Genomic DNA, 21,060 nt, shown 5'->3' on the forward strand with positions numbered 1-21,060 from the left:
GTTACTTGTAATTAACACAGTATGATAACTTGTAAAAGCTTGTGCAATTTTGCTTCTAAAGGAAATGTAACTATATTTAACTTTTTAGGCTTTTAATTTTTATATTTTTACTAGACAATGACAAGCTAAGTTGATTAAGAGTGGAAAAGTTTGAGTAATACTAATAGTAATGCATCACTTGCCTGAGCAAATTCCATTAATTATGGAAATCCGAATATATAGATATGGAAGAGGAATATTTACAGCAAACCCAGTGAAGCTGGGCTGTTCTCTCTGGTGTTCTGCGTGAGCATTACCCATTAGTCATTAACACAGTATGCTAATGATGGGTGTGTGTGTTTGACGTCCCCACCATGGCCTCAAGCTCCTGCTTTTCATCTACATTTTTGTCTCCTTCTCCGTGACTTCTAATTCCTCTCACATCTGATTCCACATTTCAGTTTCGTCCATGAAATACAGATCGGTGAAACCTTCTGCAGCCCTTCTGCGTCAATAACTTATGTTCTTCTGATACAAATGAACAGCTCTTGTATATTTCCTCAGCTTCAATTACCATTCCCGGCATTCTCTGTCTGCGCGAGTGTGTGTACGCTTGAGGGAGTTAGACAGGATGTTCATTATCATACCATAGGTCAGGTCTGTGTGTATTTCCCTAATTGCCTCTCCTTGTACGTGAATTTTTTTTCTCTCCTATTGCCTTTCTTCTTCTTCTTGTTTGATGATGCCAAATTCCAGGCCTCGGTGTCCTGTCTGATTTCTCCGTACATCCGTCTGTGCTCGGAATTATTCATTGGAATAGCAGGTGTGACGTGCAGAGTTTTAGTAAGCGCCTCGGACTGACCAAATATGAGAAGCTTTCTACTTCCCTCCTCCTTCCGCCAAACACAGACCCTCCAGTGACCTGACAATGGTTTCTGCAAGACAACACACAACATCAACGAGGCTTGTTGTTTCCCTATAAGAAAATGAGGGTCGTGATGGAGTTTGACGCCATCTGTCAATCTTTCTCCCCCTCCCCCTTTTCTTTTTCATTTCTTTTTTCCATCGGAGTCTCATAAAAGCAAATTACTTTTTCCGTGTTTGTAAACAGCGCCGGGGTGACAGGGTTCTACCTGTGGAGAGGCTGCAGTCGTTGAGAGTAGCTCATCCATTTCTAATGCAATTAGAGGTGTCAGTATCTCCTCCTGAGAAGCGCTTCCTGCATGGCCACTGAATATGGTTCCTCCTTCCATTTAAATCCCCTGGATTAGATTTGAGTGTCAGCTGGCAGACCTGCTAAGTGTCCCCTGACTAAGTAGACTGGAATGTGTGTCAGTATATTACATGGCTTTTCAAATGTTTTTTATTGGCTTGTGCACAGAATGGTGTTGCAGAAGATAGACTGACTGTGTGGATGAACTTAAATTCATTTTAAGAGGATTTTTTTTATTGCACTGTCACTGTGTTTCTCTGCAAAAAAATAGAAACATTTTGCAATAATATTCCGTTTGTTATTTAATGAATTTGGTATCATGAACTAACAATGAACAACATTTTCAATACTTTTATTACTCTACGGATTTTTTATTTTTTTTTCTCCAGTAATGCCATAGAAGAACCATTTTTGGTTCCCCAAAACAACCTATTAATGAACAGTTCTTAAAAAAGAACCTTATTTTCCTAGTGTGAAGAACATTTTTAAAACTAAAGGTTTTTATTGGCATAGTCGGTTCAATGAAGAACCTTTAACATCCATGAAACCTTTTTCAGGTTTGCTATAGTGGAAAGAGTTCTTTAGATTAGAAAAATCTGTTTGTCTGATGTTAAGTAAAAAATGTTAACCTGAATACACTGTAAGTCACTTTGGATAAAAGCGTCTGCTAAATGCATAAATGTATATGTAAATGTAAAAACAATGTCTTTTTAAGTACTGATTACTGAAAGGTTCTATGAGGAACCAAAAATGGTTCTTCCACAGCATCGCAGCAAAAAAAATAAAAAATAAAAAATTATATATATATATATATATATATATATATATATATATATATATATATATATATATATATATATATATATACACATATGTATATACATATATATCCTGTTATGCATGTTCTGTAATATACATAGAAATGCCATTAACTTTACATGCTTCTTCAGAGAAGATGGACTGAGACAGTGTTCCTTTAACGCGAGTCCTCCGTATCATTAATAAGGGTCATTTAGCGTGTGGGAGAGAGCGCTGGCCCGCGCTCTTTGTCTTTAGTGACACCAGCGCCAAATGAGGAGAGACAATGTCTCCCACTGATCAATGAGGGGAAAAAAAGGCTGCCAGTGAAATGAAGTTAAATCTAATGTGATAAACGGCCCCCGTCTGTCAGCGGGATCAGATCAGAGGTTTTAATTTTATTCAAGACATTGCGGCTCAGGTAAATAAATAAAGGGTGTAATGTAAGGAGTTGCAGCGCTCCCTAGAGAAACTCAGCCTGAAATTTTAGAGGGTGAGATGCCATTTAACAAACATAATTTATGTCTGCTGTAGACCATCCATCCGAGATCTGAGATCTTCACATTGATCTCTTTTATTTTATTTTATTTTATTTTATTTTATTTTATTTTATTTTATTTTATTTTATTTTATTTTATTTTATTTTATTTTATTTTATTTTATTTTAATACAGTTCAAAAGTGGTTGCAGTGGATAACAATACATTTCTATGATTGTTTTGACTTGCATCTGTGCAGGTAATGCCATCCGGCCAAACGAATCACGAGCAGTATACGCCTTAGAGAAAGCTTTTCTCGGTATTCCAATTCTGGCCACTGGGGGCATCGATTCTGCAGAATCTGGATTGCAGTTCCTTCATGCAGGAGCCACAGTGTTACAGGTACATGGTCGAGTCTCAGTCCAAGACAATATGTGCAATATCAGATCAGGATGTTTAATATTAGCACTTCATTCAAAATAAGCTGAAAATGAACAAAATGCTGGGCGTAGAGCTGAAGATATTGATATAAAAAGGCCATGTGGACTTTTTCATGAAAGCATTCCATGTACTTTTACAAATATGATCTAATGATGATTCTGTATTATTAAGAGCATCATAGTAGACTGTACATGGAAAAAAAAGTCAACAATGTTAATTAAGTTTGATGAAATATAAAAAATGTGTATTAAAGCAGTAAAGCATGTCTGATTTTTATATTGAATTGTTTACTTTTATGTGCAAAATTTTCCTCACTCTCTCAAATAGTATACTGCTTTATAATAGCTTTTCATTCATATTAAAGAATATTATAACTTTATAAAATACAGCTCATTAGAACCACAGCGCTGCTCAAACTCCTCATCAGAACCTGGAAGAGGTTGCTTGTTGTGTGACGTCACCATAATTAATAATCAATGCAACTCAAGTCAGAGTATGGTTGTAGTTTATGACACAATTTGTCATGATGTGCATTGTGTTTGTGCACTGATACGCAATTACTTTTAATTGGTATTGTCAGCCCTGGATTCGTCTCAGCTGTATACAAAGTTTTAATTAGAAAACTTTGTCCTAAATGAGATACAGTATAGTTAAGCATAATATTTAGATTGCAGATTGAAAAGTGTTTCTAAACTCTCCACATCATGGCTTGCTTGTGTCTAGGGAGTAATCAAACAGTGAATCTGTATGCAAATTGATTCTCTATCTTTGAATAAATGCATTTACTATTTTTAAGGGTTGATTTAACGTCTTTCCCTCTCCTACCTGTTCACCGGGAACACTTGGGATCTGAAGAGCTTTTTTGCATTCAGACATTTGTCCTTTGAGTTAATATGAAAATTTAATTACAGAATAACTTGGGCTCTTGATAGAATCATAATGCTTTCAATTACAGATCCGCCGCCTTTAAAAAGCCATAATTTGTATTTCATCTTACACAATATAATCACTGTTTGTGATGCTTTTCCTGCTTTAGAGATGTTCCTGCGAGCGATGAAAGGAAATGTGTTTTTGTGTTAATATTTTGGGTTTAGCGGAGGATTAGTGCTGTGAATCGTGGGGTTTGGATGTGGAAGATGAGTTTGTGGAGAACACACACGTCCTTTCAAACACATCAAAGCATCTGACTGCTGAGAGACCGCGTGCAACACGCGTCCGTCTGATTGCTGCTTCCTCTCCAGATCCTTTGCCATGTTTTATCCTCCAGGATAAAACCTGCTCAACCGGGCCTGGCTTGGTTTCGTTCTCCACTCGCCTGTCGAATTCGGGTCATTCCCGGGTCAATGGAGAACGAAGCACCTTTTGGAAAAGCAGAAAGTGAATGCGCTGTAATTCGAAGTGTTGCAATCAGCAAGACTTGTAGTCAGAACTGAAGGGACATGGAAGAAGTGAATGAGAGAATCAGGCTCTTCAAAGACATGAAGCGCTTCGGTGTAAACACAAACGCTGCACTCACGCTATTTTGTTTTTAAGCAGATGCATTGATTCGGCGCCGCATCAAAAGTATTCTCCCAAGAACAAATAATGTAATGAAGTCCATTCATATCCTATATTGATTTCTCCAGATCGAATAGTGTTGAACCTGTGGAGTTTTGACTTTTCTTGGTTATTGAAGACAGGATATAGGATATGTCGGTACCGGAGCCTGAATTATCCCATTAACTAAGAGAATTGCGAAACCGTAAAGATAATGGTGTAGAGCTTGGGTGATACCTGCAGTCTTTCAGCTTTAAATTTCTCTAAAAGTCAAGCGAATGTGTGCAGAAAAGACAAATCCTTCCATTCAAATGATGCACGGGATCCTGGAGAACAGTAGATTCTTTATTAAAATCATAACTCAGAGTTCAGCGCTGTGGTACTTCCACATTCGACACGTGTCGTGGATGTCGCAGTGGCTCAGATTCACATTGAGGAAACTGAGATTAGCATTGGAGGTTTGAGATGTCTATTTTAGCAAATCAGTTCATCAGGATGGTTCATTCTTAAAAGTACTTATTTAATCAACCTGGTTTTATAATTGAGTGTTCCAAAAATGTTTTGCAGATGGGCCGAATCATTTAAGAGAATTGGTTTAAATGAATGATTCATTTGCAAATTGTACGTCACTAAATTTAAGACATATTTGGATTACAAAAATTGATCTATAACTGGGTTGTTATAGTGAACTAAAACTGAATCTGAATATAAAACAATTTAAAAAAAAAATGTTACTTGTTATTTTAGTTCTGTTGTGAAGGCGATATTTCTCATTTTAGTTTTACTAACTAAAATTAAAACCAATATTAAAAATATTTTAGAAACAACCGAAATAAAATGTTTTAGAAACATTGTCTACATTGTTGGTTTTCTGTAAGTATTCTCAAAGTGAAAAAAAAAGACCTGACAAAATGGTTAAATTTTTTGGAACGATTCATTTAGTTTTAAAATAACATTTAAATAAAACATTTAAAAGTTGTTGTGTTTATAGTATGCATGCATGTATACTATAATGTATATTATACTTATATGATACAGGACCCAAAATTGTGAACAAATATATATTTATATATATAATTTACTCAGTCTCTCATGTCCTTCCAAACCTGTATAACTTTCTGTTTTGCAGAACAAAAAAAAAAAAGATTTCAAGAATGTTAAGGTCCAAATATCATTGGAGCTAAAAACCAATGAGATATTTTATTATATATATATATATATATATATATATATATATATATATATATATATATATACACACACACAGGTCCTTCTCAAAAAATTAGCATATTGTGATAAAAGTTCATTATTTTCCATAATGTAATGATAAAAATTAAACTTTCATATATTTTAGATTCATTGCACACCAACTGAAATATTTCAGGTCTTTTATTGTTTTTAATACTGATGATTTTGGCATACAGCTCATGAAAACCCAAAATTCCTATTTTAAAAAATTAGCATATTTCATCCGACCAATAAAAGAAAAGTGTTTTTAATACAAAAAAAGTCAACCTTCAAATAATTATATTCAGTTATGCACTCAATACTTGGTCGGAAATCCTTTTGCAGAAATGACTGCTTCAATGCGGCGTGGCATGGAGGCAATCAGCCTGTGGCACTGCTGAGGTGTTATGGAGGCCCAGGATGCTTCGATAGCGGCCTTAAGCTCATCCAGAGTGTTGGGTCTTGCGTCTCTCAACTTTCTCTTCACAATATCCCACAGATTCTCTATGGGGTTCAGGTCAGGAGAGTTGGCAGGCCAATTGAGCACAGTAATACCATGGTCAGTAAACCATTTACCAGTGGTTTTGGCACTGTGAGCAGGTGCCAGGTCGCGCTGAAAAAACGAAATCTTCATCTCCATAAAGCTTTTCAGCAGATGGAAGCATGAAGTGCTCCAAAACCTCCTGATAGCTAGCTGCATTGACCCTGCCCTTGATAAAACACAGTGGACCAACACCAGCAGCTGACATGGCACCCCAGACCATCACTGACTGTGGGTACTTGACACTGGACTTCAGGCATTTTGGCATTTCCTTCTCCCCAGTCTTCCTCCAGACTCTGGCACCTTGATTTCCGAATGACATGCAAAATTTGCTTTCATCCGAAAAAAAGTACTTTGGACCACTGAGCAACAGTCCAGTGCTGCTTCTCTGTAGCCCAGGTCATGCGCTTCTGCCGCTTTTTCTTGTTCAAAAGCACACGCCTGTGCACGGTGGCTCTGGATGTTTCTACTTCAGACTCAGTCCACTGCTTCCGCAGGTCCCCCAAGGTCCTTCTCCACAATCTTCCTCAGGGTCCGGTCACCTCTTCTCGTTGTGCAGCGTTTTTTGCCACACTTTTTCCTTCCCACAGACTTCCCACTGAAGTGCCTTGATACAGCACTCTGGGAACAGCCTATTCGTTCAAAAATTTCTTTCTGTGTCTTACACTCTCGCTTGAGGGTGTCAATGATGGCCTTCTGGACAGCAGTCAGCTCAGCAGTCTTACCCATGATTGCGGTTTTGAGTAATGAACCAGGCTGAGAGTTTTTAAAAGCCTCAGGAATCTTTTGCAGGTGTTTAGAGTTAATTAGTTGATTCAGATGATTAGGTTAATAGCTCGTTTAGAGAACCTTTTCATGATATGCTAATTTTTTGAGATAGGAATTTTGGGTTTTCATGAGCTGTATGCCAAAATCATCAGTATTAAAACAATAAAAGACCTGAAATATTTCAGTTGGTGTGCAATGAATCTAAAATATATGAAAGTTTAATTTTTTATCATTACATTATGGAAAATAATGAACTTTTATCACAATATGCTATTTTTTTGAGAAGGACCTGCATATATATATATATATATATATATATATATATATATATACATATATATATATATATATATAGCCTACGTGTGTGTTTAACAGAAGAAAGTTATATAGTATGAAACAACAGAGGGTGAGTAAATATGGCAAAATTTCTTCAAAAGCAAGCTTGCTTCTGTCTTGATTCACATTATACAGCATCAAAACAAACCAGGCGAGCTGATAACCTACATTGCTGAAACGTTACCAGGTTTCTGCGAGCCCATGTACTTTATTCTACCGCAGCTAATGTGATCTGCTTGTCAATCGATTCTCTTTAGTTGATTCATTACCGAATACATCGCTTTGCAATCACCCTGTAGGGGATCCGGGGCTCCTCATGGTGCCATATTGACTTTCATGTGTGTAAGTGTAAAAGTAACCCACCTGTGTTTAGTGCCTGTTATTATTCCAGAAAAAAAAAACAAAGATCTTGGAATGCTGCTTGCTTAAGAAAAACCATAACACAGTCAAATGACTTTCATTTACTGAAGCAATGATGTCAAACGTTCACACTCACGGTGTTGTTGTAAAGTATAATGTCTGCTGCTTTAATAAGATTGGGCTGTTATGATAGATTTTTGCCTGTCATAATGAGACAGTAAAATAGCTGCATTTAGTGGCAGCTGTAGAAGATCAGGACAGCGTTTTCATAGGGAGGTCTTTGGGGGCAATGGAGCAATATTTCACTAATGGCAGAGCTGGTTCAATCTTAATGATCCACACTGTAATTTGGGTCCTTCCCGGTGCATGTAAACAGTTGCGAGCTGCAATAAAGAGACCGTCATCAAGTAGTAAAAATGACTTGTGGCCCAGAAAGCATCAGGATTTTGTAATTTCGTTTCAAACTGCTAAATGTTTCCGTAGAGAGGGGTGAAAAACAAAAGATTTGTCGACAACACAAAGCGAGCTTTTAACAAGCAATGTGGTTAGAATCCACCTCAGAAAGCACACAACACTTTTGCACTGTTGCTTTTGGTTGCAGTTTGGTTACTTTACAGTAACATTCTAAGAATATGATCTGCAGTTTATAAACAGTATTTGGATCATATTTGGTCAACTTAGATTTTACATCTTATTTTTATACAACCAAAATCACTATAATGGCAAACTACTGCATTTTTGGAATGTCTTTAGTCTTAAAATAACATCTAAATTAAACACTTAAAAACAAATGTCTGTTTATATGGCCCAAAAAGCATCAGGATTTTGTCATTTTGTTTCAATCTGCTAAATGTTTCCATAGAGAGGGGTGAATTTTTATTAATTTATTTTTCAACAACACAAAGTGCACTTTTAACTAGCAGCACTTTTAACAACTCAGCCTCATAAAGCACATAACATTTTTACAGTGTTGCTTTTTGGTTGCAGTTAGATTATGTTACAGTACAATGCTCTCTGTGAATTTTAAACATATTTAACCAGAGCATGACATGCAGTTTAAAAAAAAGAACTGTACATGCACTCCCCCCACCCACAATTCCTGCCGGCCCGAGACTCGAACTCACAACCTTTCGATTGGGAGTCCGACTCTCTAACCATTAGGCCAAGACTTCCCAAAGTCGTGAAAGTTTATGTATTTAGATCATTTTAGGTCAGTTCTTAGATCATTTAAGTTGCAAATAAATATTTTTATACAACCAAAATAAAATGTTATGGAAACACTGAGAAAATGCTTACCTTGTTGGTTTTCTTTAAGTAGCCTCATAACATCAACATGATGTCTAATGTCACAAACCTCCAATCAAACTGCAGTGTTTTTGAAACATTTCAGTTTTAAAGTAATATGTTATTTAAATTAAACATTTATAAAAGAGCCCAGACAGCATGATTTTGTAATTTTATTTCAGATTGCTTGATGTTACTATAGAAAATGTAAAAAAGAAAAAAAGGTTTGTCAACTACACAAATCGATCTTTTACGGAGCAGCATTGTTGGAATCTGCCCAAGAAAGCACAAAATAGTTTTACAATGTTGCTGTTTGTCTGTAGTTAAATTACATTGCAATATAGTATCCAAGTAAAAAAAAAAAAAAAAAAAAAAATACCGTTTATGTATTTGAAAACCAAAAATAGGCAAGTATAAAAACTGCTACTGGAAGAAAATTTTAATTTATTTGCAAATACAAGTTTTGTTTTGTTTTGTTTTGTTTTGTTTTGTTTTGTTTTGTTTTGTTTTGTTTTGTTTTGTTTTGTTTTGTTTTGTTTTGTTTTGTTTTGTTTTGTTTTGTTTTGCTGAAGAAAGGAAGTCATACAGGTTTGGAACTTAATAAGGGTAAGTAAATTATAGAATTTTATATTTGGGGGGTAAACTATCCCTTTTAAATTCAAAGATGATTCCATCTATACACACACACACACACACACACACACAAAACAAACAGAAATATCACTGCTTATATCCATAGACAAAAGGGTAAAGGTTACACCCTCTGGTCAGACACCAAACTAGACTGTATTGACTAAATACAGTCCCCTGGTTCAGTGGCTTGTGAAACATATTTACTTCTGGTGACTTTGATAAATATACAGTCTTTTACCTGAAGCACTAGCAAAATATCAGTTGCTCGTATTTTCCCGGTGTGTTGGTCAATCTGTGCAAATCAAAAAGGACAAGAGCTTCATGCATAGTCATTGTAACATTTGGATGCCAAACTGAATCTCTTTAAGGAGGACACAGCTAAATGCCAAGATTTTATTGCGGGAAATAAGGGAGATGATAGAGAAGTTGGAGTGATAGGGGTGGGTTTGAGGGATGAGGGTAGAGGGAGATAGAAAGAGCAGAAGCGCTGAATCTAAAAGCGGCTGAGATCTCAGAAGGAGTCGAAATCAATGCACCACCACAGTTTTCAGAGCAGATAAAAAGGACCTGCCGTCTCAATTGCCTGGAAACTACTTAGAAATTCTCACTTCAGATTTATTTCAGGACTCAGCCACATTAGCACTAAATACTCCAGGTCCGGATATCTTTGATGTTCTGCATCAAATGAAAAGCAATAATGGGCAGCGACTCCTGTTCACAGACCAACAAGCCTGGGATTTTACGGCCCCATCAGACACAGGATCATGCCGTTTAGTCTTATTTGCAGTTCTTTTCATCATAATGAATCATTTGTTAGCTCAAATCCCACGTTTTTCATTAAATAGACCTGTAAATAGAGAACAAAAATGGTCATGACACATATCTATCCATAGCTTAAAAATAGACCACCTATATCCTCCCTCCATAAGACCCCTAATACTCCTATTGACGTCCGTCTGCTCTGTTAACTGCAATAATTACGAATCAATTGTTAAGCTACTCGCCAGGCATCAGTGGACTTGTGTATTTGTTGATGTTAAATCAAGGTGAAATGTCATCAAACCGAATTGGAGTCATTCAAAAAACAAACGTTCGTTCGTGGTGTGTAGATACGAACTGTGGCGTAAACAGGGAGAGAAACAAGTTTTATGCAAATGAGAATTCTAATGAAAACATATCTCCCAGAGATGAGCTAGCCAGGGTAAATGCCTCCATTTTCTCAGTGTGAGGTATGCCGCGTGGGATTTCATTTTTAAATATACAAATGACGTAGCACGGCTGATGATCTGTGGCCCCTTCCCCTGAGAAAGCCTGCGCTGTAAGTGTGAGGAGGAGGGAGTAAGGCTGGGAATTGTTAGGATTTTAATGATTCTGGTTCTGATTCCACTTAACGATTTGGATTCCTAATGATTTCATTTGCAGCCTCCTCCTTTCCCACTACACAAAAACAGTGCTATTTTTGTGCCATACTTTTGTACGTTTATTTTTTTTATTTTTAATTAAAGTGTCATTTATTTCAGCGTTAAGCATCTGAATGTGCAAATTTAACTACTCTAGTCCTAATGCTAGTCTCACTAGCATTAAGTATACATAATGCCATTGGTTCTCTACCCATTTATGTTATATATTTTATTGAATTTGATATTTTATTATTATTATTATTGTTGTTGTTATTGCTCCAGCAAAGCAGTTTGTTCATGTATTGATTGATTAATTGATTGATTGATTCATTGTAATATTTGTCTGTATTTTATATAATTACTATGTTTTATGTATTCTTTGCAACAGAAAGTATATGCATTTTTAAAAGAATCAAAATATGGGACTCTCTCTCTCTCTCTCTCTTTCTCTATATATATATATATATATATTTATATATGTGTGTAAAATACATAATATACATGCTGTATATTATATTATATATTATATGTTTCTTAACTCTCTGTGTGTGTGTGTGTGTGTGTGTCTGTGTGTGTGTGTGTACACAGTATATATTATTGTGCATGAACTGTTGCTTTCATATTGTAAAGCAGCATTACTTTTTATGTATTTTAGTTATTATAATACCTATTATTATAATTTCAATGTTTTTATGTTTTTTTATTATTATATTTTTTACGTATCTGTTTAGTTATTAATTTATTTATTGAGTTATTGTACATGCCTGCATGTATTATTTTATGTATTATGCATTATTTTATATAATTGCAATGTTTTATGTATTTTTTGAAACACGGAAATTTTGAGCATTTTTAATACAATCAAAATATGGGACCATGTATATACAGTATATATATTATACTTGAATTATTGCGTTGAATGTTACAGTATTACTTTTTATTTTAAGTTATTATAATACCCATATATTCCATATATTATATATTAATTTTAATTCTCTCTCTCTGTATGTATATACTGTATTTATTATCATGCATGAACTTTTATATGGCAAAGCAACATTACTTTTTATTTATCTGAGTTATTGTAAGACCTATTTATATAATTAAAATGCTTAATATATTTTTGCAACACAGAAAGTATATTTTTATTTATTTATTTATTTATTGATTGGTTTTAGTGCACTTTTTTTATCTGCATCTATGGAGGACCACAGGCTTTCAAGTTCAAGATGTTCAGAACTGTTAAAGGAATGAAAATCATTCAAAAAATTTGAACTGGTTATGAATAAGATCCTTTTATCAAAACCAATCCCAGATATCAGATATGAGCTCAGAGAGAGTCAAGATCCAAAGGTCTATGTGTCGAGTCAGGAACCAGCTGTGAGCGTTTGCAAAGCGACTGAATGCTAATCCTGTGAAAGAAGGCAGTTCTCGGGCCGACTTGGGCTGATGTCAGATCGACGATAGCGCCAGGAGATAAGTGTGTCTTATCTGCTTCCTTAAGACGCGGTGTGACTGCCATCTGAAGTGCTGTAGACACTTGCACAAAGCCAGGCTTCAAGCACTCGCTCCAAATCACAGTCTCAGAGCTACAGAAGCGTAACAGACTCAATGGAAAGGGTTCGGGCGCGTGCTGACGTGCGCTTGATGAGTGAGCATAAGCTCTGTGTTATCGGCCTCGTCTGCGCCCTGCTGGTAATGAGAGAATGAATTAGATTTCTCTTAAGGTCAATTGTATTCAGCATTTCAGAGCATGTGAGTCGTAGTACTGCTTTGATTCAGCATGCTGACGTTTGTCTTTTGTAGCTTCTTTTGAAGGATGGCACATGTTTTAATGACCACCATTTCTCTCTCTTCCTGGATGTGCATATATTTATTTGCATGTGTTTGTTTAGTGTGCATGCTGATGTAGACTAGCGGTTAATGGTTTGATCTGGTATCTGAAAGATTGTAAGTTTGAACCCTACAAACCTTATATTTTTTCAACAATAATATAGTTTACCCAGAAATCAAAATTAAGCCATTATTTACTTCTTTACTCAAATGAATCCAGACAGACAAGCACACATATGAATGAAAACAACATAAAAGTATCATAAATAAAAAAACCTGATGCTGTGTGTAAATTATGTATACTTATATATCTTCTTTTGGTATCAAACATATCTGCAGAAATAATGACAGTCCCCAAACATGTTTTCAAAAACATATTTATTTGTTTGTTTGTCTATCTATCTTTGAAAATTTTTGGATGTAAATTGTGTTTCATTATATGGCCAGTACATGCAACATTTCTGGTTTTGTGTTCCAAAGTTATTTTATTTTATTTTATTTTATTTTATTTTATTTTATTTTATTTTATTTTATTTTATTTTATTTTATTTTTTGTTATTGCATGCATTTACATTAAATTAATTTATTTATAAAATGTTTAATGAATTTTATTTATTTATTTATTCATTCATTCATTTACTTATTTATGTTTGTTTACAATTTAGGGCTACCACAGAGATACGTGAATTCTCAGGACAAATTTGTCGGTTGGATGGATTAATTTTTTTTTTTTTTTTTTTTTTTTTAAGCTTTAAGATGATGCCATTCTGTCATGATGTTGTGTGTATGTGGAGGTGTATTGTGATTTTTATTTTAGACATTTTGCCATTTTATTTATAGTATAGTAATAAAGAGAGGACAGGAAATGGGAAATGTTGCAAATCGGATTTAAACTTGCATTACCCATATGTGCACTAATCACTAGACCACAGCTCAGGCATGCACAGTTATTAAAGAAAATTTTGTTTTTCACACAGGTGTGCAGTGCAGTGCAGACTTCATGGTGATCGAAGACTACTGCACCGGTCTGAAAGCCCTGCTCTACCTTAGAAGCCTTGAGGAGCTCCAGGTCTGGGACAGTCGCCGCCAACGGCCCGCCATCAGAAAGGAAAGCCTGTGGCCACACTGAAGAAAGTCAAAGGAAGGGTGAGAGACCTCACAGCTGTTTTACAACACCCCTTTACTGATGATTATGCCTCCCCGACTTTCCTCTCACGTTGTTTTCCTTATTACAGTCTTCCGACATGCCATTAAGGAGCTAAACGCAATTCCCATAATTCTACAGCTTTAGGAACAAGTGCTCATTAATGCAGCATTAGCGCTAAACCCGTGCACTTGCATCCATCCATTTACTTGTTGTTAGTTCGTAAAAATCCACGTAATAACAGCGCTGCCCAATACACAAAGTGGCCGCTTGCACTTGTGCAATCTCAAAGGTGAAAGAAGATTATAGAGTCACGCTTAGTCGTTATGCTCCAGTTTTACCATTTTTCTGGTAAAAGGAAGCACTTGGAGCAAAGTGAGCACTAAGGTTTAAGTACGCCATGCAGATCGAATTTTTCCAAGTTTGAATCAAGCTTAGACTTTGGGGAGAAAATAATTGGTTCGTTTTATATCTTTTTTTCACACATGCCATTTACATAACAGCAGCAGCAAAAAAAATATAGAATCACAAAATGAGATTGGACAAAGGCAGCTGTTCACGCGTTTAATGGTTTGTACTTCACGTGTACGTTCAGCCCTCGGTAATCTCCCTCATTATTTGTGCACAAGGAATATTCGGCGGCATGTAAATGAGCAAAACTTCAGTAAACTCCTTTCAAAGCGGCGAATTAAAGGCCTTTATCAGATCACAGCCTTTCTGCTAATACACCAGCCGAGGGAAAAGCTTTGAAGCCCGCCTAGTGTTTTCTAACGCGCTAGCTGCGACTTCTCAGCGTCTGACTGCAAGGCGGCTCAGCGCAATAGTTTAAATGCTAATGCCAAATGAGCGTCGGGGAATGAAGGAATAAAACGAAAGAGAAGCAGGCAGTGATAAGTGCAAGTCATTTTCATGTCGACAGGACATTAGTGCTGGAATTGGCGCAACAATAACACGGCTGCTGGGAAAGCCGAGGGAAGATGTGGAGTGTTGTGTAGAAATATCACGACGGTCCGCGTGTCCCCGGGCAGCACTGAGCTGCGTTCAGGGTTCCTGCTCAAAAGAAGGAAAAGTCACTGAGCGCATGGGTCACGGGGATGTTCGCTTGACAGGTGTTCTTTTGTAAACTGAGAGAGGGAAAGAAAAATCAATGAACATTAGACCATGTAAGCATTGTGCTTCACGTCTGCTATTGTACAGGCAAGCTACTTCTCTGTCAGATGGATATATAAGGAAAACAGATTTGTATTTCTTCAGGAAAATGGGAGTTCTTGCAAGGTGATATGTGATAAAAAGAAATCATTATGCAAATATTAAAAATACATAATTGGTGGCCGGCAGTTTTTTTTATCTTCTGTCAAATAGGGTGCTTTATCGGAAATGTATTACTAAAATACAAGTTTGGGTCAGTAAGATGTTTTTTTTTTTTTTTATTAAAATGCATTAAATTGGTCAAAATTGACAGTTTAGACTTTTATGATGCTACAAAAAAATCTGTTTCAAATGCATGGTGTTCTTTTGAATTTTCTATTCATCAAAGAATCCTGAATAAAATTTGGGTTTGCATGAAAAATATTCAGCAGCACAACTGAATACTGAACTGTTTCTTGAGCATCAGCATATTAGAATGATTTCTGAAAGTTCATGTGACACTGAAGACTGGAGTAACGATGCTGAAAATTCAGCTTTGCATCACAGGAATAAATTACATTTAAAAATATATTTTAAAATGAAAAGCTAATATTTCAGATTTATACTCTTTACTGACAAACAAATGCAGCCTTGGGGTGCATAAAAGACTTCTTTCAAAAGTATTTACAATTAACATAAATTAACTGATAGATGTGATCATTAGGTACTTGAAAAGGATTTTTAAATCATTAAAGGCACAAAATCCAATTTTTGCAATTTTGTTGACTTTGCCCATTCATCCCTTTTCAAAGCAATGTTCTTGTAAAAGATGATCAGAGATTGACTATCCACATTTTCTGAAGGTTATTCCTCATACCATCATTCTAGTTTTAAAGGATAGGTTATAGTTTTAAACCTTTTTATTGTGTATCTTTAATTACTTTTCCCTTACTTAAAGTGTTGAAATATTGTGTTACATAATTTCTAATTATTTGGCATATTTTATGTATGCTTTAATGGAGAGCCTATTCCTAATACTGTTGTTGTTTTTGTTGTGATCATCTAAACATTTATTTATTTATTTAATTTTAGCTTAGACTTTTCCAGAAAAGTTCATATTTGGTTCATTTGTTATTTTTAGGTCCAAAGTGAATTTACTGCTAGTTAACATTTAGCAGGTCCAAGGCTTTTCTCTAAAAAGTGAGATATATCATTAATATCCCATGTAGTTCATCTGTACTATATTCAAGATGTGTTTGTAGGCTAGCATAATTATGATTTGAAAAACATCTGGTTTAAAACACACAGGTATTAATCTTATAATAGTATGGAAACGCTGTACAAGCAGTTGCTCTGTGACACAAACACACAGGCTCCATCTGCTCTGCTGTCTCCCTAACCAGGGTGTTGTGTCGGCCCCTGACAGTGTGAGGCAAGACAACCTTGCTGAAGGCTTCATTACCATTATAGTCCTGCCAGGCAACACTGAGCCGCACCACTGTTTACAAGTGTTAATGCCCCCACGGTCCGGCCTAGCCTGAGAGAAAGTGAGTCAGATGACCAGCAGGCACACAAACAGGCAACAGTTTCAGTGTTGCACTGCCTGAGCTCAGCGTTTTAGAGAGGGCAGCGAAAAACCAACCGCACATCCCCTGAGAGGACGACACTCACTGCCTCTGCGAGAAGAAAAAAACAAACTTGTCTTTCGTTGAACGCTCCTTTAGGCTCTGCTTTATCAACCACAGCAACTGCTGTGCTCTCGTCTTCTTTCCTTAACGTTGTGGACCGATCAAACTGCCTTTTTTATTCTTTGTGGCTAACAAATTTTCTCATAGCCCTCGCTGTCCTCCATCACCCTTTCTTATCGCTTCTGTCTTCAGTTTGCCACTGTTTTTCTTCGTTTGCTCTCTCTCTGTCTCTCAAGCTGTATATAAAGGGTGTCTGGGCTGGTGCTTGCGGTTCTCTGGTGAGCTGTCAGTCAGCGGAGGGGTTGTCTGAGAGCAGGCTGACAGGTAATATCAGTCTGGAGCCCTAACACAACTCACTGGAAATATAACATTGTCCAACCACAGGCTCTGCATTTCAATTCCCTGCCCATGTTGTCTTATTTTAACGTCCAAAATTAATAAAAAATAAATTGAAATACAAAAGAGGTACTTCAAATGACATTCAAGAAGATAAGTAGTGTGTTGAAATACCTCATACTACTTTTTATTATTATTCTCACACTTTTTAAGTTTGGCCTTGAGCTTATTTTTGCTTCTATTAAAAAAATTATAATTTGTTCTGACTTGAATCATCTTTAAAGTCTTAATCTATATTAATGCAACAAGATTAAAGACATTTAAAATAAGATAAACTATATTACTTGGTGAAGAGTTATTTAAAAAATATATGTATAAATTATGTATTTTTATTTTGTTTTTATTTTTTATTTTGTAATTATTATTTATAATTTATTATTAATAAATTAGTACTATTAAAAATAAATGTTAATATTTTTAACATTAACATTGGTGTATTTTATTATATTTATTTTATAGCTTTTACTATATTGTGGCCACACATATTAATGCACCATGTTTCTAAGTTTAAGATAGTAAGATGAGTGATATTACTTGACGAAAGTTATTTAAAATTATTCATAATTTTTATTGTTAATAAATTATTATTATTAAAAATAAATGTTTTTTTTTTTTTTAACATGGGCATTTATTATATTTTTATATATATTTATAGCTTTTACTATATTGTGGCCACACATATTAATGCACCATGTTTCTAAATTTAAGACAATAAGCTAAGTTATAATATTTGGCAAAAGTTATTTAAAATTATTTATAACTTATAATACATTTCAGCATTGTTATTATTCAACAAATTTTACTGTCAAATTTATTTAATGTCATATATCAGTGAATTAAATAAATATGTAAAGTAAATATGTCAATGGAGGAAGCACTATGTGGGGTCTGTACTTTATGTATGTATGTATGTATGTATATATTTATTCATTTCACTTCCTTGTATCCCAGCTTAATATGCAATGACAAAAAAATAAATAAAAAAATCTGTTTGTTTGACCATGCCAACAAACTTATCCCAGCAACATTAGCTCAACCAGTTTAGGACGAGATCTGTTAGACCTAACCGATGACAAATGAAATGTATGGGAAACCTGTTTGAACACGTTCATTATTTTTGCTATTCTGTTTGGTGATGTTAGAGGCACAGAAATCACACACACTTTATCTTTAAAAGCATTTTCCCTTCAAAACCATCCCATCTTGTAATCTAGCCGCTTGATTGGAATCATGTTTATTTTAGGTGACATATGGGGTCATTTGTGCATAGAGCTGTGAACGGGCCAGTGGAGAACAGTTTAGAGCACTGCTTTAGTGCACATTAAATATGAAGGGACTCAGCTGGCCGCTGTCCTGTTCGCCTGGCCAGAGTGAAGATGTACTGTTATTGCCGAGCGATTGTCCGACTGCTCAGTGGGGTCTTTCATTAGCCCTCTCTCATATCTGACCCACGAGACGCTGGCCAATCACAATGCATAACACACTGCTAGCATTGTTCAGGGAGGTTTCAGTGCTGCAAAAGTGTGATGGGCTAAAAGCAAGGGTTTGACGCTAAATTACCATTGAATAAATGTATGGCCATTACATATACATCAATTTTATATCTGCATAAAATCCAGATATAGTACATAGTTTTAAGTGTATTTAGTAGTTGCGATTTAGTTATGATTCATAATGATGTGTGTGTGTATCTTATATAATATATAAATATATAACTGTCTCTCTCTCTCTCACTACACACACACATATATAATATATATATATATATTATGGCTGTCAATCAATTATATTATATTATATAATATTTAATCATGATTAATTGCATTATTGTCATGAGTTAACTTGTGATTAATCGCAACTTAATCGCAAATTTTTATCTGTTCTAAATGTACCTTAAATTAATACTTTTCAAGTTTTAAATACTCTAATCAACATGGGCATGGACAAATATGGATGCTTTATGCAATATGTTAAATATATATTGCATAAATCTGTTTTCATTGATATATTTTACTGTTTCTGTTGTCAGACAGCCAAATGAATATGAAATAGTGACTGAAACGCTACCCATTATGTCTACATAACCAGCTCTCCCTTCCAAGATGTTAATCTGCACAGAAATCCTGATTTATAATTGAGCCTTCGTCAGATCAAATCAAATAGGCTACACATAAGATAAAGACAATAGTTGTGCTGTGATTTCGGCTATACTTGCATGTAAAATTAGAGAAGCAACATAATCTGTTTTAACTGAAAGCACATCTCTAGCTGAACAGAGCAGGCACAGAGAGAGAGAGGTATGTGCGCAGTGGGAAAGAAAGACCTCGTGAAAAAAAAAAGAAGTTGCTAAGGGGGTCTGAAAAGTCGCTAAGTTGGCAATACTGTCAGCATACCATCCATTTCTAAAACTACAGGCTGGGTCATGGGTCAAACAGAAAATGCATGCTGCGTTAATTGCGCCTTGATAAAATTAGTGCTGTTAAAAATAATTTGCGTTAGCGCATTCATTTTGACAACACTAATATATATATATATATATATATTAGGGCTGTCAAATGATTAATCACGATTAATCACATCCAAAATAAAAGTTTTGTTTACATAATATATGTGTGTATACTGTGTATATTTATTATGTATATATAAATACACACACATGCATGTATATATTTAAGAAGAATATGTTATGTTTATATATTAAATATATTTATATATAATATAAAATATATAAGTATGTTATTTTTTTATTTTATATATATTTATATATTTTATAAATTATTAATTTATGTGTGTGTATTTATATATACATAATAAATATACCCTGTACACATACATATATTATGTAAACAAAACTTTTATTTTGGATGTGATTAATCGTGATTAATCATTTGACAGCCCTAATATATATATATATATATATATATATATATATATATATAATATATATATATATACGCACACACACACACACACACACACACACACACACACACACACACACACAATATATAAGATAACCATATAGGCTTGTGTATGGTGAATATTAAAGGGATAGTTCACTCAAAAATGAAAATTCTGTCATTAATTACTCACCCTTATGTCATTCCAAACCTGTAAGACCTTCGTCCATCTTTGGAACACAAATTAAAATATTGTTGATGAATTCTGAGAGCTCTCTGACCCTCCCGTATGCCGTTATGTGTCAGTTGCGCCACACGTCTACGCTGTTTACGTTTGATCTGAAAGAAAACAACGTATCTGTGTGGCGCGGCTGACACAGAACAGCATATGTTGTTACGTTCAGTGGATGTGCAGAAGATGAATTGTTAAATAAAGTCGTTATTTTTGTTTTTTTTATGCACAAGAAGTATTCTCGTAGCTTCGTAAAATTATGGTTGAACCGCTGATGTCACATGGATTACTTTAACGATGTCCTTGCTATGTTTCTGAACTTTGAACGTGGTAGTATCCTTGCTGTCTATGGGAGGGTCAGAGAGCTCTCAGATTTCATCAAAAATATCTTAATTTGTGTTCCAAAGATGAACAAAGGTCGTACGGGTTTGGAGTAATTAATGGCAGAATTTTCATTTTTGGGTGAACTATCCCTTTAATCAAAAATCTTTTATGTGTAATTATATTAGTTGTATTCGTTTTTTTATATTAGTTTTTATAAAACAGGTTTCCAGAAGACATCATCATCTGCCACTGGTTGGTCAAACAGATTTCCCCACCATAAACTCACGCCATTGGTTAAGCCAGTGTTGCTGTTGTCAGGTCATTTAGGATGCTGGAAGTAATGTTTTTAAAAAATGTCTCAGTGTTTACACTTTTTAAGGAAATTTAAAAAAAAAATGTCTTTCTTATAGTTGTCTTTATA

At 35.0% G+C, this 21,060-nt stretch overlaps 1 protein-coding gene across 1 annotated transcript in view; it reads left to right on the forward strand.

Moving 5' to 3' along the window:
* The window catches only part of dpyda.1 (dihydropyrimidine dehydrogenase a, tandem duplicate 1), a 167,202-nt gene that overhangs the window by 136,669 nt on the left and 9,473 nt on the right, over window positions 1-21,060 (forward strand). The window contains 3 exon segments of the mRNA XM_042752217.1: window positions 2,728-2,870; window positions 4,151-4,286; window positions 13,805-13,896. Coding sequence (XP_042608151.1) covers window positions 2,728-2,870; window positions 4,151-4,286; window positions 13,805-13,896 — 371 coding nt within the window.

The sequence above is a fragment of the Cyprinus carpio genome, chromosome B24, assembly GCF_018340385.1.
Source record: "Cyprinus carpio isolate SPL01 chromosome B24, ASM1834038v1, whole genome shotgun sequence".
Lineage (NCBI taxonomy): Eukaryota > Metazoa > Chordata > Actinopteri > Cypriniformes > Cyprinidae > Cyprinus > Cyprinus carpio.